This window comes from Pogona vitticeps, chromosome 1 (assembly GCF_051106095.1).
Source record: "Pogona vitticeps strain Pit_001003342236 chromosome 1, PviZW2.1, whole genome shotgun sequence".
NCBI lineage: Eukaryota > Metazoa > Chordata > Lepidosauria > Squamata > Agamidae > Pogona > Pogona vitticeps.
This window is the reverse complement of record NC_135783.1, coordinates 60,460,463-60,484,582: the sequence shown is the minus strand read 5'-3', so window position 1 is coordinate 60,484,582 and position 24,120 is coordinate 60,460,463. Positions and strand designations below refer to the sequence as shown.

The following is a 24,120-nucleotide window of genomic DNA, read 5'->3' as shown; positions in this document are numbered from 1 at the left end:
TGTAGTGCTTTTGTCAGCAGACTGCGCCACATTCCTGTAGATTAAAATAGTCCTTCAACCATGGTATAAAGGGCAAAGCATTTAAGGAATCCATGCACTTTTTTTGTTTAATTAAATTTCATATTTATGGAACACCAAATAATTGTGTTGAGGCTGTACATTTATTGCTTTATTAAATGTCAGCATCAAGCACCATTGAAGGTCAGCAACTAAATAGGATTTCAACACCCATAATCCTGGGTTGTAAAGGGATTTGGTAAGAAGGCGCTTGGCTTGTGTCCTGTAGTGGGGAGTCACTATAAAGCCAAATGCTGTGAGTTCCATCATCACTGTCATACTGAAAAAGCTATTTTCACCCCTTGTTCATACCACATAGAGAGCCTCCTGGATGCCAACCACCCTCAGAAATACAAACATCATTTCCCACTTAATTCTTGAGTAATAGGTTTTTAAAAATTCTCCTCTGTTATATATATTGACTAGAGATGGGGACAACTCACCATTTTGGTGAGTCGTCCTGCTTTGTGAGTTGTCAAAAGCTGACCCCATGAACCAACGAAACATGAATTTATTCGTCAATTCATGGGGGGGTTACTAAAAAAATCCTGACCCCCCCCACCGGCCCTGTGCCCCCACCACCACCACTGACCCCCCCACCCCTGCAAATGCCCCCACCCCTACCGGCACCCACTCACCGTAATTGTCGCCGCCACTGCCATCGCTGCTGTCTCCAGCTGGCCTCCACATCCATGGCTTGGAGAAAGGGAGATTGGCTGCCTTTTGCAAAGGTGGCAGCTGTGGCTTCATTTAGGATAGGGAAGCTGCAGCTGCCATCTTTGCAAAGGGCAGCCTGGATTCCTTTAAGACAGCAGTGGCGGCGATTACGGTGGGTGTTGTCGGATGAGGTGGGGGTGGTGGAGCGGCAGGAGGGTGGTGGAGTGGTGGTGAGGTGGCGGGAGAGTAGCGGCTAAGGTAGGGAGAGGAAGGGGTTGTGGGATAGACTGTAGGGGTGGGTTGCTGCCTATCGGCTCACTGATCAATTGATCTGCGGGCTGGTAGGCAGATGGGAAAGCCATAGGAAGAGAGGGAAGGCTAACCTTCCCTCTCTTCATATGGGAGATAAATAAAAATGGGGCAATATTTGTCCCTTTGTATTTGTCGGGGTCTCTGAAACCCACAAATATGAAGGGATGAATATTTAATGGATCAGCAATTTCTGACAAATATCGCAATCCATTTTTTATTCATCCCCATGTCTAATATTGACACAGGAAGCAAATCATGTTTTAAAAATAACTGTAGTGTAGACTGTCTAGGCCAGGGTTGGGGAAAAAAAACTGTCATGTGAGTCACACATGTGGCCCAAGGTTATTTTTATGCCTTCACAAACATCTGAAGCCTTCACTGAAAAATAAATTGTGAGTTATGAATGAATACAGGAAAGCAGCAGCAGACAAGCAGATAGACAAACAGGTGAGGTAGAACAGAGCAGGAAACTGAGGGTTCAGAATGGGGGTTCAGAAGACTGAGGGTTCAGAATGGCTTTGGTTTTACCCAATTGGTATCACTTTTATCCATGACTGCTAGAAACACTCTACCTCTATTCTGAGTAACAACAGTTGGCACTATTAAGGTGCATGTAGAGGCTATTGGTGCTGTAATGAATAATAATAATTACATGCCGTCAGGTCGATAAGCAAACTTATGATGACCCTTGCCAAGGTTTTCTGGTTTAGATACTAATATGTGGTTTATCATTCCCTTCTTCTGGGAGTGCTCTAGGTCCATGCAGCTTTCCCATGGCCACACAAGCTGGCTTTTCTCTTAGGGGTATGGTGAGGAATCAAACTTTCAACCTCTGGCTCTGCAGCCAAGTATGTAACTCACTGAGCTATTCAACCAGTGTTGCTGTTGTAGTGTCCTGATAACTCATCTCTGGCCATCTGCTATCTACCAGGAAGGCAGTAGCAAGTTTGGGATTCTCTCTCACAACAAAGTGGTCTGAGACAATGTTCTGCCTTTTTTTTTTATGCTGGTGACCCAAAAAGATTACCTTCTTTCTTACTCAACAGCTGTGTCTCTTAGGGGGGTGGTGATGCCTCCTGCTTGTTTCTAATCTTCATACTCAAATATAGCCCTTCTGACAGTGGGAGTGGCCTTTCTACCCTACATCTGGGGCTGAAAGCCAAACAGTCCTACTTCTTTCTGGCACTAGGAATATTTGTGATACTGCTGTGGAGTGGTAACTCATGAGGGATTAAGTTAAACTAGTGGTCAGATATAATAGCGATAGAATAGTATCTGTTGAGTTGAAACAGTAAACGGTATATGTATATTGAAGAAATTATGGAAATGGATTAGAAATCAAATGCTAACCAACGGTTATTGGTTTGAAGTGACCATATTAGGTCTGTGCAAATGCACCTCGTTATTTAAACAGTTCTAAAATGGTAAAAGAGTGGATTAAGCACTAGAGGTGGGCACAAACTGCTGGTTTTGTGGTTCCTGACAGTTTATTAGGTGTTTGGTGCTTCCCAGCCTCACCTCCTTTGGTGGGTGTCCACTCAGTAGCAGCATCCAGAAGAGGTGGGGCCAGGAAGTGCCAAAAGGGAAATGGCTCTGGCTCCTTCTTGCTTCTTTGCTTTGTGCTCCACACAGCCCCCCCCCTCACCACTCTTCCTGCACTGCTGCTGCCACCATTCAGGGGAGCTGCGAGCGGAAAAAGTTTGGGAACCACTGTCCTAGCTTCAAGGAATACCACAGAAACCATACCAGCCTGGCAGTCTGTGTGGAGCAGAAGGTGACACCACAGTTATTATGCTTAAAGGAATAATAGCTACTTGCTTTCTCAAAGATATTTTCCTCATCCCCATCAATTCTAATGTGGTGCCAGTGTTGCTGCTGACATGTCATCAGTGTCACTCAGATAATAAAAACATATAAACATTGAGTTTCTTCAGGTACCTTCCAAGTCTCAGTGATAATGTTGTAAGAATCATCCAAACTGAGGTTCTTAATTTTGTTGTATCCCCATGCAGTTTTAGTTATGCGCGTGATATATTGTTCAAACTGTTTGACATACATTATTTCTTAAAGGACATTTTCATAAATACAATGGTTTCCCCAAACCGCAGCTATGTTTTTTTTCTTCACTTACTCTTGCACTGCCCTATTGACATTGACATTAATTTGGTATAAGTGGCTTGAAAAAAAATCAACCTAAGCTTATAAAAAATAGACCTGAATTAGATCTGAATTTTTTTTAAAGGTGGGTTGAGACGAATCTTATTTAACCATGTGAGGTGTTGCTGGCTGGATTGCTCAGTGAGACAGGTATGTCTAGCTGTGGAGCCAGAGGTTGGGAGTTTGATTCCCCACTGTGCCTCCAGGGAGAAGAACCAACCTATGTGGCCTTGGGCAAGCTGCACAGCCCCAGGACACCTCAGAAGAAAGGAATGGCAAACCACATCTGAATATTCCTACCTAGAAAACCCTGAAAAGAGTTGCCAGAATTGATTTGGTGGCACATGAGGGTGATTATTAAGTGAGGCATATTAATTTGTATAAATTATATTAATAAATAATAAATGCAAGAGTAATACAGATTTGTTGTGACAATCTGGAATTGAAGAATGTGTAAGTAATATTTTATATCCACCATAGCATGCATTTTTGTTGTTAACTCAAGACACACTCCTTAATTACAACTGTTGATATTAGCAATTATATTTGTCATAGTTGTTTATTGGTTTTGTTAGATAATTTTATTACCGTAAGTCACCATAATGTGCCCTAAAGTTGCTCATACAGGACAGGCTTAAATGTTGTTTTAAATAGATAAAATATTTTAAATAAATAGAACATGGATACTGGTGAAATCTGCCAGATTTCAATGTAAATTAACTCAGCCCTTTTAAATTAAATTTGCAGATGCTTAAAGTTCTACACTGTTCATCATTTATCCATTTGTAAGATTTTTATTTCCCAGCTCCTGGGAAGTCCTCTACCTGAGAAATATAGCTTTTCGTTAGGCTCAATGTAGCTTTAGTTCATGAGCAGGATGTAAGCTTAGAATCTCACTGTCCAGTGAAACAATCTACCTGTCATTTTTTTTTTAAAAAAAAGCTCATCTGTATGCATTTTAGAAAGCTATGTTGTGAGCAGTAATGTTTTTGAGTCTAGGGTGGAAAGATGAACACAAGAGGAACAAACAGCATGGCTGGCTCCTGTGAAGAGGCAAGGATGCTTATCAACTGTGCTGAACCACAAGGGAAGAGTCTCCATGATCCCATGAGCATCAAGATAATGGAAACACCTGTAGTCAGAGAAGAATGAGATGGGTTCATGGACGGTGTCCAGCCATCAGCTACTGGCAGCTGCCAAGAGAGTATGGACTGCAGGAGGTAACAGGGAGACAGCATATGGTGTCCAAGACAAAGAACATCAAACCTGCCCAGGAAACTAGTGCCCATCTGTGAAATTCTCAGAAAACAGCAGGACAGTTCAGGAGCACAGTGGGGCCAATCAGGTCATCCTCACTATAAAACAAATCGGTTTGTCAGACACAGCCCATGAGATGCTGATCTGTTGCAAGTAAGCAAAACTGAAGGGCCAACCTGTCTCTGAAAAGTTGTTATCTCTACAACTTCCTGAGCTTTTCTCTTTATGAAACAGTACTCTTTGCAGCCTGAACCATCACTGCTGTTAAGCTGGCTAGTTCTTATGCCATGGCAAAGAAAAGATCTAAAAAGAAATGACAGTGTGTATGGCTTGTTTGTATGATAGTATGGAATACTTGATTTCTTAAAAACTTCAGTATATGTAAAATATGTTTCAATTTACAAAAGAAACAGACTCTTCCTAATTATATAAAGATAGGGGACTCTAACCAGTACTTCCTTGATTAGGAAAGACTTGATCAGCTTGCAGCTCCCTGACTTTAAGAAGAACATAAGAAGATCCCTGGTGTCATATCTTCGGTTAGGGTTGGACCCGAAAGGGACATGTTGCTCCAGACTTGCATGTGTGCTAGGGATGCCAGCCTTTTCAAACTTTCAGAAAGGTTCAGTGTGGATAGAAATTTGCATGAATTTCCTCCTCATCCTGTAGACTGAGGTATGATTAGCTGGGGGCTGTGCTGGGGCCCCTGAAGCTTATGGGTTGAAGAGCTGTCTCCTTTGGTTGATACTATCTTCGGTCTGGCAGGATGCTAATCAGAGACAGCTAGGAAATAAAAATAATGGAAGTGTTTGACTGGGGCTTGGGAGATCTACTCAGACATGAAACTCCCTGTATAACTTTGGGTTAGTCATACATTCTCAGTCTGACCTACCTCAGAATGTTATTCTTGTGTGAATAAAGCTGGGAAGAGGATTGATCCAAGAGCGCATTGCTCCAATAGCACATTGGTGTTAAAATGGATATATAAATATAGCAATTGTTCCTGCCACTACTCCTCATTCTTGTTACAATAGCTGACCCCACATTTTTCCTATTCACACGTTGAAAAGGTGGTGAAAAGCTCCCATCAGTTTTCATTTGCTGACCCCCAAGTTCTAGCTTTATGTAATGGGGGGGGGGAAATAATGTCCCAGTTGCAGAAAATACATCTTTTATCTATCTATTGTCTCTGTGCCACATACATTCTTTAAACCTCTATCGTGGCTGGGAAAGGTTTTTCAGCCTGAGGTCTTCATTCCCTTGTGGATAACTTTCCATGTGGTACATATCAGTGAGGTACAGTGCCAAAGCAAAGGTGAATGAGTGGAACATATTTCTCACCTGATAAATGTATAATAAAAATGCAATATTGAATAAAATAAAAATAGACCAATATAATCCAGCAGTTCAAATTAAACAGAAGTGAGATTAAAGCCTAGTTTAGATGCTTAGATGACATATATTAGAGGCAAGCCCCAAAGCGTCATAATTACATTATTGTGGCATGGGGCTCTACACCGTTACTCTGCATACTTTGGAGGCAGCCACTCTCACACTTGTGTGTCAGGCAATCAATAAACAGACAAACAAAACAAAAATGTTGTGGCACCTTAAAGACTAGCTGGTATATTTTAATATGAGTTTTTGTGGACAAGGACTCTCACTTGTGACACTGTTCCTCCCAGCTGCCATTGTGGTTTTGCTTTTCAGTCCTTCCCCCGTCTTGCACGCGCTGCATTAAAACTGGTTAGTCCTCCTTCAAGTCCTCCATTCACTCATATGTCATACCAGTCTCTCTCACGGGAAGTGGGTGGGGTGGAAAGCCAGATGGAGAATGATCAGCCCTTTGAGCCCAATATCTCTACCTTTCCAGCACTCTCTCCCCTTAACTCCTTTTCCTGTTCTAGTAAGCTTCAATTATTAAAATGGCCATTAGGTCCCATCTCTGGCAAGGCCTTCTCTTCATAGTACTGTTTTGAACTTCTCTTCCCATTGCTCCCAATGGAATGAGAATAAACTGAGCCAGCTCTTTTGCCAGTTACATCGGGACTACAGGGCGGCAACTTTGGAGCCAGTAGATTCATAGCCTCTCCCAGTCTGTCTCTACAATACCTCTGATCTCTCCCTGCCTGAGCCCCATTGTTTCAACAGCAGAGAAGCAGTGGCAGCACATCATCCTACAGCTGCACAGAGAGGCCATTGAGAGTGAGCTGCTTTATCCAGGAGGGGACCTAGGAAACCTTCCCAAGCGGGCCCAGGTGGTGGCTTTAGCCCTTTGCTGTAGTGCATGAGCAAATAAGAATGGGTGATGTTTGGGAAAGACAGATAGGATTTTCTTCTATGTTGGCACCAAAATACCTCTGCAATGCCCATTTCACGGGTACGTCACTCCCAAGTCCCCACCTCCTTCTGCGCTTGCACCCGTATTCCCTTGTGCCACTGCAATTTTTACCAAAAATTTTTCCATAACCTAATATTTTGGAAACATGGACATTGGATGTGGAATAAACCTGCTTGTGAATTCAAATACACAACACCCGCATAAATGATTTTGTGCACCACATTTTAAATGATTTGACACAGAATGTATGAGACGTTAGCTGCATCTTTTTATTAACTGGCAACATGACACCCAAGCTTCAGAGTACTCTGCCTGAGTAGGCATTCTTGGCCCCTTCCATGACAGTCGAGGGATGATGGTCGACCAAAAATGTGCATGGCAGGATATGTGTCCCTCAACCAAGTGAGGTCACGAATCACATCAATGATGAGGGCCCTCCCACGATACCGTGTCAAATCATTGCCACCCAGGTGTATCACCAACAGCTCTGGTGGGTGGTGCCCAAAGGCAGCCACATGGCAAATCTGGTTCCAAAGCATACCTCAGCGCCCTCTCCATTTGATAAGGGTCCGCGCTTCTAGACCAAGACTACTCCCCCATGGGGATGCAGCAACATACCGCGCTGCCCAAAAACCGTAGCTGTGGCCCACGATCATGATGTGTCTTCTCCTGGCCACCACTACACTACCTGCAAGACATAAACAAAACAGGCCCCTGCCTAGACATTAGGAAGTGCCCTAACGTACCTACGATAAGAGGACAAAGCCCATCGTCCTAACTGTTTGAGATCCTCTGGGTGCTAACCGAGGGCCGCTGCCATGGATGCTGCACCAATTTTGAAGGAATGTGTACCAAATCTAAGACCCTGAACTCTTTCCTTTTGAAGGGCCAAATCTGTTAACTTCCAGAACTGGTACTTTGTCAAAGGGGAACCATCCCTATGTATAAAGAGGCATCCTGGGTTTGGTCCCCTAAGTTTTAAATATGCTTCCATGGCCTTGACAGGGCAGATTATCTTAATGTGACAACATGACAGAGTAATACCCAATCCTTTGCCCCATTGATCGGCCTTGGATCGACATATGTGCAGCTGCACTGTCCCATCCACTACTTTAACATCTTGTAATTGTAGAGCTACCTTAGTTTTGTCCCCCTTTCCTGAGGCAACTACTTCACTAATCCTGAGGGTGCCAAAAATGTTAACAAAGACACTGCCCTAAATAAAGCAACTTCAAACTCATCCCTACAAAGAACCTCCCATTTCCTACAAATACCTTCCAACAGCTCATGTGATATGGGAGATCTCGAGTCTTTAACCCTTTTCTTAGACCAACCTTCAATCATTTTTCGAACATGGTAGTTTGATGAATAGTCTCGGTAACCATTAATTTTTGCATAAAAAGCCAGCGCCGATAACTTGTCCTGTATAGTTCCCAGCACCAAACCTTGCCTATTTAAATACACTATAAACTGCTGAAGATGGTCGACTGATACTGGCCACAAAGGATCCAAGCCCACTAATTCTCTAAATTTCTGAAACTCTATACTCACTGCAGAGTACCCTTTTCTCATCCTTGGAGCCAGGGCCAGACCTATTGCCTTTTCCTCATCTTCAAACTAATTTCCCAGACCTCTGTGAGAAGAGTCTCTGGGAATTCTTGACTTCTGGATCTAACTCTCTGAACCGCTCAATCTGTTGGCGTGATAATGCATCCGCTAAGCTGTTGTCAATGCTGGGAACATGTCTGGCCTGTGCCAGAACATTAAATTTCAGGGCATGTAATTGAATGCCCTAACTAAAGCCATGACCCTCTCTGACTGGGATGTGAGGTTGTTAACGATATGGACCACCGCCTGGTTATCACACCAGAAGCGTACCACTGAGTTGGCCCATTCGCTTGCCCAAAGCCATAAAGCACCGACTATGGGAAAAAAGTCAAGAAATGTGATCTCTGGTGATACCGGCATGGTGCCATTCCTCCGGCCACTTGCCAGCACACCACCTGCCTCTAAAATAAATACCGAAACTTGAGGAGCCTGCAGCATCCGAATGGACCTGAAATTCAGCCCTAAGCATCATCTGACCTCTCCAAAAGGAAATGCTATTGAAATCATCCAGAAACTGCCTCCAAACTTCCAAATCCTCTCTTATACCAAACCTAATCCTGGTCCTATGGAACCAACAGTGCAGCCCCCGCATTGCATTACAAAGCTGACGCAGAAAGGCGCGATCCAGCACCACAACTCTGCAGGCAAAATTTAGATGTCCAACCATCTCCTGTAACTCCCTCAGGGTCACTTTTTTCCTTTGTAGCATTGAGGCTACCCTGACTTTAAGGTCAGCTAATTTGTCTTGTGGCAACTTAGATATTTGCTGAACTGTGTCCAATTCAATACCTAAAAATGTCAGGGTCGAAGTGAGCCCTTCCAATTTTTTTTCTTCAGCTAGGGGTAGATCTAATTCATCCACCATTGTTCGGAAAGTATCTAAGATTTCTTGTGTTCCTTTCACCACAAAAAATATAATCATCTAGGTCAGTGGTTCCTAACCTTTGTTACTCGGATGTTTTTGAACTGCAACTCCCAGAAACCCCAGCCAGCACAGTTGGTGGTGAAGGCTTCTGGGAGTTGCAGTCCAAAACACCGGAGTAACCCAAGGTTAAGAACCAGTGATCTAGGTAATGGGCTGTGCTTTTAAATCCCACTCTAATCCTAAGCTTCTATTCAAGAAAAGAATTAAAGCATTCAAAAGCTGCACATGAAACGGAGCAGCCCATAGGCAATGCTCTATCTATATAGAAAAAACCTTGAAAATAAAATCTTAACAGGTCAAAAACCTGTAGGTGGACTGGCAAAATCCAAAATGCAGATTTTATGTCACATTTTGCCAATTCTGTCCCCACACCGCACCTTTGAACCATGCTAGCAGCCTCATCAAATGAGGTATAGCAGACAGTACAGAGCTCCTGAGGGATGGAATTGTTAACCGAGCCCCCTTCAGGATAAGACAGGTGGTGTATCAACCTAAAGTCGCTGGATGCTTTCTTTGGTATGATTTCAAAATGTGAGACCTGTAATGTCTTCAAAGGAGGTGTTGTGAATGGTTCGAACACTCCCCTCACATACTTCTTAGCTTTCTTTTCTTTAACTACTCCTTCCATACCGTGTATGGATTTAAGGTTTCTTGCAAAAAATGCCTTACATTCCCCTCCCGCTGGTATCCTAAAGCCTTCTTTAAAACCTAATAATAGATAACTGGCATCATCCCTTCTGGGATAGTCACACAGCCATGTTTCTAAGACTAGAATTTTAATTGGACTGGGCCCCTTTACCAGGGTTGCCCCCTCCACCATTGGGTTTCTTCCCACCTCTGGGGCCTTTTGCCTGTCTCGGAGCACCAGCTCCGAAGCATGTGGCACTGGGGTGTTGTCCCCCACATACCGTGCATTCATGCCTAAACCTACACGGTTTATTGGAGCACACACCCCTTGAGTTGTACTCCCAGCAGAGCAGGCAGGGTCAAACCACCTGCCCCGTGCTTGCATGGGGAGTCATATTCACCACTGCCTTTCTAATCAAATGACCACTGTCCATCCTGTTACCTAAATTGGGCCTGGCTGGGGTCATTGGCTATAACCAAAGGCTGGTCAGTGGCTCATCCCAACGTAAATTGGGGTGAATGGCACTTCTCATACGGAACATCTTGTCATAAGAAAGCCATGCCTGCCCTGCAAAATCCACCTATGCCCTATAAATATTGGAATAGGGACAATGCCCGCTAAGGCTGGGCTCATACAACCACCCCCGCGTAAATTAAGAAATCTGGCACCTAATTGGACCAAATCCTATCTGGCCTCTTGCACCTATGTCTCTCCTTGTCCCTCTCATCTTCCTAATCCAGCTCCTTCTTTTCTACATTTCTATTCAATAACTCAAACAAATCCACATACTTTTCTTCTTAAATCTTTGGTCGCTGGTGTCAAGTGGTCGCCCAGCAACATTGCATGGTCCCCAAATGGTAAAGCTTGTAAGGGCATGGTATTATAACCCGTGTCCGGAACTGAAGGGTACGGCCAAACACACACACACCAGTAGCTAAACTTACCGGGGCTGGTACTGTAGGTTGTGTGAATGGCGCAACCCAGCCACCTAAGTGGGCACTCGTATAGGGCCATGAGGCACTAGAAGCCCCAAAAGTCTGTGTATTATATGTTGTATAGGGCTGTGAAGTGAATTGGCCACTACCAGGCCAAGGCCATGCCGGCAGTGTTGATAACGAGCTGGACATAGTGGCTAAACTGCTGCCTGGCCAAGGCAAAGCCAGAAATGGTATGGACGTGTCAGGTGTAGGTGCTTGCCCAATGCTCAGCCTGGGCCATACAGGGAACTGTGGTGAAGTGTCATGTGCAATAGGGGACTCATCCGACAAAGCCATCGTGACAGGCATGTCCCTGTTCTCTCTGCCATCCCAACCAGCTTCCCCCGTTGTCTCCTGCCTGCCCAAGGCCGGGGTACTGGACACTACTGTAATTGGAGTAGACCTGTAGTTGTCTGCATCCTGGTGTGATGCCTGCACTGTTGTCCCCTCAGCTTCCTGGCCAGGTGTGCCTTCTTTGTGCTGTTCTGCTTCTAAAACAGCAAGCCTAGTCATTAAATTGTCTGCCAGAGCCCTAAGCTTAGCTCTACGGTGACCTTTGGAGTCCCTAGCCAACCGGCGTGGCTGTGCCTTGCTAGATTTGAAGGGTTGCCCTAGTGGATCTTGTGGCTTCAAGAGCAGTCTTGGAGTTGTTGCCAGATGGGACAAGACCTCGTCTGAAGAAGACTGTGGCGGCGAAATCTGAGGTACCAGCCATTTTTTTTGGCTGGCTGTTTTCCCTTCTTATTCCCTTGACCCTTCTTGGGGCCATTTTGTGTCCTAAATTTACTTCTGACCACTGGAAACCCAAACCTCAGAATCCCAGCCTCTAGTATGTGAAGTATGTGAAGCAACTTCCGGCTTACCCAGGCACCACTGAGAAATGATAAATCTTGCTATTAATTCTTTTATTTTATAATTATGCATATATTATTATTATTAGTTATTTATTAATTTTTAATTAATCAATGCAATCAATGAATTATAATTGATTAATTAACTACTCACTATTTGCGTATCCCCTAGTAACCCCCACTTTCTAAAATCAAATTAATCAATTAGCCTGCCACCTATATGCTCAATCAATTCAATTACTGAATTATTAAGTTAATAAAATGTTATTAATGCTTCAGCACTTTAATTGATTACTACCTACAATTGCTCCAAAAATTCTACCATTTTTTTAGCTTAATCAGTGCCTGTAAGGATCAAAAATCAATTTAAACGTATCACTAATTATTTAACGAATCCTAAAAATCACCTCAAACAAACTGTCCCAAAACAAAGGAGCCTACTAGACAACTAAATTGTCTTAACAACTCTCCCCTATAAATCGTCTATGTCCAACCACCTAACAGACTTAATTCAAAAACAGGCAGCCGATAGACGATTAGAAAAAAAGGGGAAAGTGCCCTGCTCGCTAAAGAGCCTAATGGCTGAAATGCGCCGCCTCCTATTCCACAGCTAAGTGCCTAGGGACTATATAAATAAATTTATTTTTGTCAGTTAATTGCTCCAATGCCCACTTTTGGTGGATGAACAGCAATTGAATCAGTATTTATCCCCAAAAGGCTGCTTATGTGGCTGCGTGGCTCGCACGAGCATCGCTGCCACACCCCCCCCTTTAGTACAGTGGACTCAACCAAATCAGTAAGAATTAATTAATGAAATATAATGCAAAGAACAATTAGGTCAAATGTTAAAAGCTGTTAACAGGGTAAACAAAATTAAATCAAAACCAATCTGTATAAATACCTGCCAAACTGAGGGGGGGAGCTGATGCTACCCCCCCAATCCACACGATAAGCTGCGAGGACCTTGCATTACACAAGATCTGAACAGCCAGTCTCCTTCTTTAGCAAATGCCAGCAAGAAAGAGGAAGAGAAGAGTGGGGGAACAGTCCTTAAATAACCTATTGTTCCCCCCTCTTCTTGAATCTGTTTGCGCGAGACTTAAGAGATGTCACATCCTCCAGGGAAGACGGCAAAGGTAAGCCGTGCTGCTGAAGCCCAGCTCTGCAGCGGCTTATTCAGTCTCCCTGAACTGGGAATTTTAAAATGTATCAGCAATGGTTTTGTGGTTATTTCATGTTTATTATTCTGGCATTTATGCTACTATTTAGTGGTATGCTATTGTGAAAACTCATATGATGATTAAATGTGTTTCTAAAGAACGTAATTTTGCGTATTAAAAGCTGAAGAAGTCGGGGGAGAACGAACCCAGGTAGAAGAAACTGGTTTTCCACTGCATAATCTGCTTGAATATGAGCACAGAGTTTGTGAATATGCTGGGATATGCCAGCAGCAGTTGGGATGAATTGTTTTAAAAATGCAGTGAAGACTGTGGTGCGTGTGAAGAAAAAAGTTGGGAATGCCCATTGCATAGTGGGAAGCAGAGAGCATCTTTCCGTTGCTAAGTCTTTACCCCAACAAATTTCCAATAGTTTCTACTGTCTGTGGATAATACAAAGCTGTCAGAAGGTCGCCTTTCATGAAAAGCTAACTTCCAGCTTTCCCACAGCACACCAGGCTCCCCCTAGCATTCAGCTTCCTCAAACTGCTGTCGCTACAAAAATATTGTTTTTAACGAACCAGACAAAAACTGAAAATTCTTCCACATTGACAGATAGTTGCTTACAGCACTGGACCAACCTGCCAGTTTCACACTGCCAGACTGGTGAATGCCTTGCGCTAGAGGCAGGGTCGATTTTTTCCCCAGATACAGATTCCATTTCTTAATATTTGCTGAATGGCTCTGCAACCAGGAAGTGTTTAAAATAGTTTCTGTGTCACTGGCAGTGTTTTGCCTGCTTCCATTTATGTGTCAGACAAAAATATTAACAGTGACATTAATAGGCATCAAAGATGCTGAGAGGCATTTTCTCTCTCCATTTTTTTTAAAGTTAAGGAGATCTGTTATCCTTTTCTTTTTTCCTTTAGAAAAGAGAAAATTATAGGGCAATGCAAAAATGTAAAATTGTCACCTTTTAATTAGAGCTGTTTATCCAGTTAGGTGTGGGAGTTTTAATTGATCTTATGAATTAGTTGATTAAATCAGTGCCTATTTGTAAATGAATAAAACAGTAGTTCTGCAGGAAGAAAAAGCCTGCTGTTTTGAAATGATGCATGCTAGATTTTAGGGCATCAGTTGAAGTCTGAGGAAATTGCTGTGCTCTTCCTGGTCTTCTGGTGGGGAGACAAATCTCAGGAAAAGTGGTACGGAAAAGATAAAAATGTGATTTAAGAGCGTCTTATTAGGTATCTGGCTACAGAGCCAGCGGCTGAGAGTTCACTTAACCACTGTGCATCACAGAACTTCCACTCTGCTATCCTGTGGAAAAGCATTGCATCCCCAGGAGCAGCCACTGAAAAGGCCTCTCTTCATGTTGTCATCAGGTGTTCCCGTGTAGGCAACAGGACCAAGAGAAAGGCCTCCCACAAGGATCTTAAAACATGAGGAAGCTCTATGGCAAGATAAACTCCTTCAGCAAGATAAACTCCTACAGTTGTATAGGGCTTTATTGGTCAAAACCAGCATTTTGAGTTGTGGCTGCAGATGAATCAGTAGCCAGTAGTGCTGTTTTAACAAGGAACTTCTGTTCTCCCTATAACCATCTCCAGTCTGGAAGTAGCATCCTATACCTGATAACGTTTCTGAGCACCTTCCAAAGGCACTGGATGTACATTACATTCATAGATTCAAAGAATTGTGAAGTTGGAAGGGGCCTATAAGGCCATCAAGTCCAACCCCCTGCTTGATGCAAGAATATAGATCAAAGGGTATCTGCCAGGTGGTTGTCTAAGTTTTCCTTGAATGCTTCCAGTGTTGGAGCATTCGTCACCTCTGGAGGGAATTGGTACCACTGTCATACTTCTCTAATAGTTAGAAAGATTTCCTGATAATCAATCAAAATCTGGCTTCCTGTAAGTTGAGCCCATTGTTGCATGTCCTGCACTCTGGGATGATTGAGAATAGATCCTGTCCCTCCTCTGTATGACAGTCTTTCAAGTACAGCGGTGCCTCACAAGACGGGCGCTCCATTTAACAATGAAATCACATTACAATGAGGTTTTTGCAATCACAAAATGACGTTTTGAATGGGGGGATTTCGCTGCGTGATGATCGGTTCCCTGTTTCGGGAACCGATTTTCGGTTCCCGATGATCAAAACAGCTGATCATGGGGTTTCCAAAATGGCCGCTGGATGCTCAAAATGGCTCCCCGCTGTGTTTAGGAGTCATTTTTCGCTGCACAGACACCCGAAAATGGCTGCCCCTATGGAGGATCTTCGCTGGACGGTGAGTTCTTAGCCGATTGGAACGCATTAACCAGGTTTTAATGCATTCAATGGCTTTTTTATTTTCGCTTTACGTTTTCATTCTACAGCGATTTCGCTGGAACGAATTAACATCGTAATGCGAGGCACCACTGTATTTGAAAAGTGTTATGATATAACCCCTCCATCTTCTTTTCTCAAGGCTAAACATGCCATTCATTCAGTCTTTCTTCATGTGGCTTGGTTCCTACACTCCTGATTATTCTTGTTGCCCTCTGAACTTGCTCTAGATTGTCAGCATCCTTCTTGAAGTATGGTGTCCAGAACTGGACATAATACTCAAGATGAGGCCTGTCCAGTGCTGAATAGAGGGGAACTAGCACCTCATGGGATTTGGAAACTATACTTCTGTTAATGCAGCCTAAAATAGCATTTGTCTTTTTTTGGGAGGGGGGTATCCCCATCTTGTAACTGTGCATTTGGTTTCTTTTTCTGAGGTGGCAGTCCTGTCCACTTATCTCTGTTGAATTTCATTCTGTTGCTTTCAGCCCAAGGCTCCAGCCTATCAAGATCATCTTGAATTTTGCTTCTGTCTTCCCAGGTATTAGTTATTCCATCCAATTTTGTGTAATCTGCAAGTTTGATTAGCATTCCCTGCACTCCCTCATCCAAGTCATTAATTAAAATGTTGAAGAGCACCAGACCTGGGACTGAACCTTGTGGTACCCCATTTGTTATCTTGCCCTAGTTGGAGAAGGAGCCATTAATCATCACCCTCTGAGTACAATTCAGTAGCCAATTGTGTATCCATCTTACACTTGATATATATAGGATATCATGGGCTACTTTGTCAAAAGCTTTGCTGAAGTCAAGATATACTATGTCTATAGCACTCCCTCTGTCTATCCAGGAGGTTACCCAATTAAAAAATGATATCAAATTAGTCTGGCAGGATTTGTTCTTGACAAATCAGGGCTTCTAATTACTGCATTGTTTTCTAGGTGCTTGCATAGTGACCATTTTATAATTTGTTCCAGAATTTTCCCTGGGATTGATGTCAGGCTGACTGGTCTGTAGTTCCCAGGTTCCTCATTTTTGCCCTTTTTGAAAATAGGGACACTATTAACCCTCCTCCTATCCTCTGGCACCTCCCCCGTTTCCCATGAGTTCAAGAAAATAGTGGATAGTGGTTCTTTCAGTACTCTTGGATTCAGTTCATTCGGACCTGTAGATTTAAACTTGTTCAAGGTGATAAGGTATTCCTTGACTGTTTATTAATCTCCAGATGCAATTGTGATCCCTCCACTTGCATTTCTCGTTTGTCTGGAGGTTCATAGTCTGTCCTATGGGAAAATACTGAGCTGAAATATGAATTGAGCACCTCTGCATTTTCTTTGTCATCTGTTATCATTATAGCAGACTGAACAGGATGAAACTAAGGCAGTTCACTGTGATCAGATCAGACGTCTCAAGGCTTGGGCCCAATTGGTACACTAATTTTCACGGCGGAAATGTGCTCTTGGCCACCATTCCCTGGGCCTCTAGGCTCAGTCCAAGCATGACAAGGAGCCTCTCTGTCTTATCTGCATTTGGCTTCTTTCAGTCTATTGCTGGTAGAGCCAAAACAACTTCCCTAGAACTGAATGGAAAGGAGAAACAGTATTACAGTATTATGTATTACAGTAAAGCCTTTGATTGGGTAGGTCATAAAAATCTGTGCATCATTCTGAAAAAAATGGGTGTGCCCCAACATTTGATTGTCCTGATGTATAACTATATTCTGAACAAGACGCTACTGTTAAGATAGGATATGGAGAAACAGAATGACTTCCCATTGGTCATTAAAGGGTGCATTTTATCTCCCTATTTGTTCAGAGCATAATATAAAAATGATTAGAGCCAGATGAAGTAGGAGTGAAAATTGGTGAAAGAAACATCATTGAGATACACAGATAACACCATATTATTGGCAATTAATGGCAGCAACTTGAAATTGCTTCTGATGAAGATGAAAGAAAATGATATTTCAGGTGACATTGAAAGGACAAGCGTCCTAACTGCAGAAAAAATTCCATAACTTTAACATTGACAATGAAGAAATTGTTAAATATTTTCTGTACTGTACTTCAATTATCACTCAAAATGAAAACTGCATAGAGAATCAGAGGCAGTATATGACTCTGACAGTTCAGATGCAGGAATCCATCTTTTCACTTTGCTAAGTTTAGCAAATCGTACCATTTAATTTTTTTCTTATCAGGTATTGTTTCTTCACTTGAAAAAAAAAAAGAGATAGGTCAGGATGGCTAATTTATGATTAAGTGCCTTGTGTGATCCTTGAGCTCTGATCTTACATGGCCCTTTAATTTAGTTTCAGTAACACCCTCCTCAAGTGACCTGTTCCGATCCAAATTTGCTGGCTGGAGAGGACAAGAAAAGGCTAAAGAACAGAGAGATAGAAACAGAAGGAAAGAGATGGACTCTCCTGCTTTAGGTTCTGTCCCCATCCATTATTGGCTTCATCCCCACCCGCAGCCAGAATGAAGTCCCTGACAAGTTACCTTTGCCTGGAAATGGTTTGGAGAGCACTGTTTCCCTGCCCTTTCCTTAGAAGAATGTCTGCATTCTAGCCACCTGCATTTTGTATTACTTCCACATTTTGGAGATTAGCATCTTGGCCTTGTTTTCATAATATGAGTAGACAAGTATAGTGTTAGTAACTGCACTATGGCTGTCATCTTAAAATGTCATTTTGCAGACAGAAACAGAAAGCTATTGGGAAAAGGAGGAGGCAACCATCAGAAAAGCAGAATGGCAAAGATGTATAGATGTTTTGGGCCATCCATTTGCTCGTGACTCCTAGTGACCCTAAAAATTAATGATTTTGAAAATATCTCATCATTCATATCTCTGCTCAGTTTTGCAAACTAAGATCTGTGAGTTCCTTTACTGAATCAGTCCATCAGATTTTCTTTTCATGTCTTTGCACCTCACAAACTGAATGCCCTTTTGAAATTGATCCAATAACTTCATGAAGAACAGGGCTACTCACACTTGGCCTTTGTCCTCCTATAGTAGGTAATGAAGTCCTCTCAGACTTGGGAGTCTCATCTTCCAGCACTGTCTCTATCACACATGTTTGAATCATCCTCACAAGTAGTGTGAGTGATCACAGTAGGAGTCCAAAGTAGAACGTGGTATATTAAAAGCTCTCGATTACAATAGTACACTTCAGTTAGAGTCAGCTAAACTACTTCATCAATGAACACAGACATTGCAACATGCTGTTCTTGTTGTTTATAGGAAAAGACAGCACCCCTTCACACATTTTGAATTGTGATAGTTCTACTTTAATAAATGGTGACTAGATTTGGAGATACTTTTGTAGCATTCATCAGTCTGTGTGCCACAGGTAGCTTTTTCCACCAAAATGGACGGAATAATTTTTATTAAGCTATATAAGGGTTTTACTCAGCATTCTTGTTACTTTGTACTTTGAAATGAAAACAAAACATGAAACATGCACACATAGTGGAAAAAATGGCTGTATCCAACTGTAACTTTTCCACGGTGGATAGTGAGCATCTTGGAAAATGAAATTGCTGTTCTGAATTTGATACCCCAGTTGGTAACCAGACATTTTCAGAGCAAATATATGGCTTGATGATTGTGCAACTTACAAGCCTGCAAGACAACAAAGTTTGCTTATATTGTTGTCCCCTCTTCTTGTATGCCAGTCACAAAGGTGTTTTCAACAGCTTTCCAATCTTGTTATTTGCTCAGGTGTTTTGTTTTTTCTCTCCCTAAAATATGCAGGATCCTGCTGGGGTATTGAATAACAATTTAACAGCTTGATGGATGAGTTGTTCTTCATTGTTTTCTTTCACCACATGCAGGCACAAGGACATATGCAGCCAATATAAGGAAGTCTCCCCCCCCCCCCCAGTATGACTGCCCATGGTTTTAAATGCTTCTGCCACATTGATCCCTGGTGGAGACTTACTATTTTTTAATAGAGATTTGCAGTCAGGCTTTCTGTCAAATACAATTATTGTAAAATTCTACAAGAACACTTTGTTGGGGTGTGTGTGTGGACAGAATACTGAATGTTTTACCTGGGTCTATTAATGCTTCTTCCAGACGACAACGATATCCTTCCTTTCCTTCTGTGTTACTTCAGATACAGGAGTTGAAATTTCCCCACATGTCAACTATTAACTGCTCATTTCAGTGTACAAGATTTTTAATTATTTATTACCATAACTATATTACCATAACAATGAGAATGAACTGTATAACTATTGGATTTTGAATTATAATTGCACTGGAAAAAATGAGAAAAGGAAAAAGGAGAGAAAAATATGTAGGATATATGAATCTGGGTGTGTGTATTAATGTAAACTGACAATGTGTAAAAACACACATAGATGTGCACATTTGAAAACACTGGCCTGGAGTTGGCATCTGTAAAACTCACATTCATGTGTAGCTAAAGTAGTAAAATCTTCTGACCATTGTACAATAGATTGGGTTTATTTCTCTTTCTAACTTCTGAATGTGAGTCTTTTAAGCAATAGTACGACTAAGAGATGATCAAACCACATTGATCACCATTTAAATTCCATCTCACAACAATATAATTTAAAAATAGATATATGTCTACAAATATCAAAGATTTTTCTAATAAAAAAGCAATATGCTTCAATATATCCTGCCAAGAAGGAGTTACCACTGGACATGGGCATATCATATGCCATATGGAAATGTTATCTGTATTATATTGAGATCTAATATTTCAGTTTCCATTACAACTTGCATAGTAGCTAAAGAGAAAGTTAGTAATTAAAAGGACAATGAAAAATAGACAAATTATCCCTTTGGGTAGGAGAAAAGCTTTTTGGAAGGGGAAGTGGTTCTAAAAATTCTACCGTGGTTCTATTATTACAGTCTCTGATGTTATTAAAAATCCATTTATAGTTAGTTAAAAGAAAGATGAGCATAAGATGAGCAAGATAACAGGATGGTGCGAGATGGAGAGGAAAGGTGTTTTTTTTATGTGTCAGCTGGGCAAGGAGCTATATGATCAGATCACAACAATTACTATTTTGGGATAGTGTTGACATCAAAGCACTCGGGAAGGCATTCCATCTGTCTTTAAACTTGGGTAAGATACTCCTTTGTATATATGTCACTCACTTGCAAGATGTCACTTCTAAAAGTTCCGCTACCCAGTTGCCAGTGTCATGGATTTCCAGACCTATAACGTCAGTATCTTATTTTAGCGCTCTGAATGTAACCCAGCACCAAGCAAACAAATGAAAATCCACAGACAATAACCTGTGTAAGGCTGCTTTTTTCTTTGACATATTTTCCAAACCACAAGTTACCTTGCAGCTCCAATAGATGTTTGTAAGAGTAGCTCTGTCAACTATTTAAACAAGCAGAGCTATCAGTGTAATTTAATTTGACAAGCATGAAATAGAAATTGCAGCAATACTTTTTGCTATATTAACTTAAGTCTTTGACTAGGTTGGCCATGTGTTCTCTTTTATCTAAGACAATTGCCCGTTTGAAGGGCTGCCAAGGGATAGCCCTCTTTTTTGAAAGAGGGCTATATTTGAAGTACTATCATCTCTGTGTTACATATAAATATACATAACAGAGAAGATCAAGAACCTGATCCTGAAGTCACCTAGCCAAAATGACCATGTGTACAGCAGATTGCACAGCATACAGGTCATTTGGTCAGTCTTCATCACCCAGGGAAGATGTACTATAGTTTTGTTGAAATTATCAAAAACTCTGATTTTGCATTTGCATATATGAATTTGCACGTGCGATTTTATGTAAACTGGCATCTTCTTTTGTTGGATACACATGTTCTCTTGTGGTGGTATGTAAGTGGCTGCCCTGTCTGAGTTACAAATAAAGAGAGTTTTTGGTTTCTCCAAAAGCTCTTTATCAGGCAAAGATGGTATAACACTTGGGGTTCAGACAGAATGCCAAAAATCTGTACCAAATGAGGTGCTCCAGGCTTGTGTAGTCATGTCTCCCAGCTGTGCCAGAAAGACAAAACTGAGTTTTAGATTCTGCAAGATACATAGGTCGTGAAGGTGTCAGTTCACAATTTGTTATCTTTGCCTGATGGAAAATTCTGGAGAAGTCAAATACTCATCTTCTTTGTATTTTTTTTTGTGATGTGACCTAACAAACGGTATTACCCAACTTAGAACTTTGATTCTATGAATGGATTACACTTCTCCTTTTTGTGTCAAGTCATAACATAACCATCTTGGTTTGGTTGGTTCCACCTTGGCTCCAGAAAGCTGTGTAATCCACGACTCTGAGAGATATAGTGTCAGGTAGGGTTTGGGGGCAATCCAAAATGCAGGATCCTAAGGAGGTCAAGCACAGTCAGTCTGTCTAAAGGTTGGTGCTTTCTAGCAATAGAACTGTTAACATAAAGCCAAGGCCAGACATAGTGGAACAGCCCAAAGAGAGGCAGGGTACAAAAAGTAGTGTATTAGCTCATATCCAGAGATCAAGGACCTTGAGGACAATGGTTACTGACAGCAACTAACAACCCTCATCAGCCTGGTCCCCTAGCCTTAACCAAGTGGTTGGCCACTTTCCAGTGCTCCCTACTCCTAAAGACTCATTTATTCATGAGGCTCCTCTTAGTTAAAAGGAATCTTGTTCTCTTGAGCCTTGGGGAACACATTCCATTGACAGAATAGTGCCAGTGCCTGCCCTCTTCTGACCTCAGACACTTCTGGGACTGGAAATTTCTTTGACTTCCCCCTCCATAATCAGAGGCAAGGTGGTGTACGGTGTACCATCCACAGATTGCTTCAGGCCTTACACTGCAGACAGGCCTGGTGTACTTTCAGAAATGTCAAGAACCAATAGGTTCTTCAGACTCTGTAATGTGTTGGTCATGATCCAACGGGCAACCATCCTGGGTGAGGCATGACACTAGCCCAGATACAGGTTGCCATGACCTCAGTGAGAAGGCCTTGTTATCCTGTGACAAAAGGTTCTAACTACACATAAATGCCATAGACCATCTGCCTGGTCACATATGACGGACAGGTGGGAGGCCTGTTTTAGATGTTCAAGTGTCCTGCCATTATATTAACTTTGCCCCTGATGAATAAAATATTATTAAAATGCTTAATTGTATTATAGTTAGCATCATGTTGAACCAAGCTAATAGAAAGCTAATGAATATATACTTTATTGCGTGTGTGTGTGTGTGTTTATCTGCTTGTAGGAATCCCATATACTTCCTGCAGAACTTGATGAAAAATGTGAAAAAATAAGTGAGAAACTGATGCATGTGGAAGATCAACTTCAGAGAGCAGTCTGCAGCTGTGATGAGGCCCTTGTTGATATCCTTTTTGAGATATTGTGTTGGCGCTATAGCTAAAGAACCAGGTTTCATTGACACAGTTCTGAAACTGTCATTGTGTGAATATGGCTAAAAAGAACTATGTTATGAGTGGTTCAGAACCATTAACTTTTCAGATGTTTGGGACTGCAATTCCCACAGTCCTTTACTACTGTCAGTACTGTGTGTGGATTCCATGGATCGAAACCTGTAATAGGCAGAAGGCCAGCAGTTCTCTAATTCTGATGCTATAGTAGAGCAAAGGATGGTACCAAGAAGCCTTCATATGTTGGACTGGATGCGACTTCAAGTTCTTCAGCCAACATAGTTGATGGTGAAGGGAAGTGAAATTCAGTCCAACAGGGGAGTCATATATTCCTCACTCTTGTAGTGGACCATTGTTCTAAATACATTTTATAAGGATAAAATAAACAAACAATAATTCAGTAGATAAAAGCTTAGGGCAGACTGCACTTGGCTTCCTATATTTTTTTCTTATATTATAGTGCAGTGCCTTTTTTAATTTTATTTTTTGCCTGTGAGAATTCCAGACATTCTCAATCAGTGTGATAGAAAAGGAACTTATCTCAAAAAGAATTTCAAAACCAGAGATTTGGGAGGAATTCTAATGGATAGGGATTCTTGTGTTTACCTTTCTTTTGAGGTCACTGAGGAGTATGAGTGACTGTCACGTCTTTCACTGTACGTAGAATCATTGCTGCTACAACCACCAGCTCTCCCCTCTACCCCACTTTCCACACATCAGTTAAAGTTCATGAAGATGCAGTTAGGTAACCTTTTCCATAGCGCTTTTTCAGTTCAAGACTTATGGGTAGCCAAGGAAGCTGCATAGGGATACTGAGATGATGAAAAAGCAGATACAAATGAAGCACCCTCAGGCAATGTTACGATTAGTTCATATATATGAACTAATCATAACTCTCTCTCTCTCTCTCTCTCTCTCTCTCTCTCTCTGTGTATGTGTGTGCGCGCGCGCAAAACAAAATGGATGCAGAGAGTGATGCAGAAGAATGGAGCTTCTTTCATGGGGAAATAAAACTTTTGAGAAACCAGAGGACAATTTATGGCACAGTAGAGTCTTCCCCCTTTTTCTTAAATTAGATATAACACTGCCCTCTCTTATACCTACTACAGCAAGTATAGGGAAAGAGCTACAGTATACTATAAGCATTTGCAATAGAGACAAAACTATCTGCAGTGCTCCTTCAAAAATGTACCAATTGGAATGCCTGGAAGAGGTGCTGAACCCTAAAGAATGACAACATGTGCCGAGCTAAAATTTCTCAGAAGGCATTTTTTCCTGAGAAGCATTCTGAGCTTTTCTTTTTATTCCCTCCCTCCTTGGAAACAGAAGGCCACATGAAGAATTTTTTCTAAAATATCTCAACTTTTTGAGCAGGTTGTGTGCCTGTCTCCCTGCCACCACCATCACAGTACCTTAGAATGACACTTGGTAAAGGGCATTCCATAAAAAACAAAATAATGGGGAGTGATAAGGGAGTGGGCATCTGTGTCTT

General features: G+C 41.9%; 2 protein-coding genes across 3 annotated transcripts in view; one reads left to right on the top strand and one right to left on the bottom strand.

Annotated features, from left to right (window-relative positions):
* DISC1 (DISC1 scaffold protein) overlaps window positions 1-24,090 on the top strand; it is a 224,300-nt gene extending 200,210 nt beyond the window's left edge. For both annotated transcript variants that reach the window (XM_078383154.1, XM_078383156.1), the window contains one exon: window positions 22,466-24,090. In XM_078383154.1, coding sequence (XP_078239280.1) covers window positions 22,466-22,621 — 156 coding nt within the window. In that variant the 3' untranslated portion in view covers window positions 22,622-24,090. The remainder of the gene's footprint in view (window positions 1-22,465) is intronic.
* LOC144585886 (uncharacterized) overlaps window positions 1-24,120 on the bottom strand; it is a 398,554-nt gene that overhangs the window by 12,460 nt on the left and 361,974 nt on the right. The window lies entirely within an intron of this gene.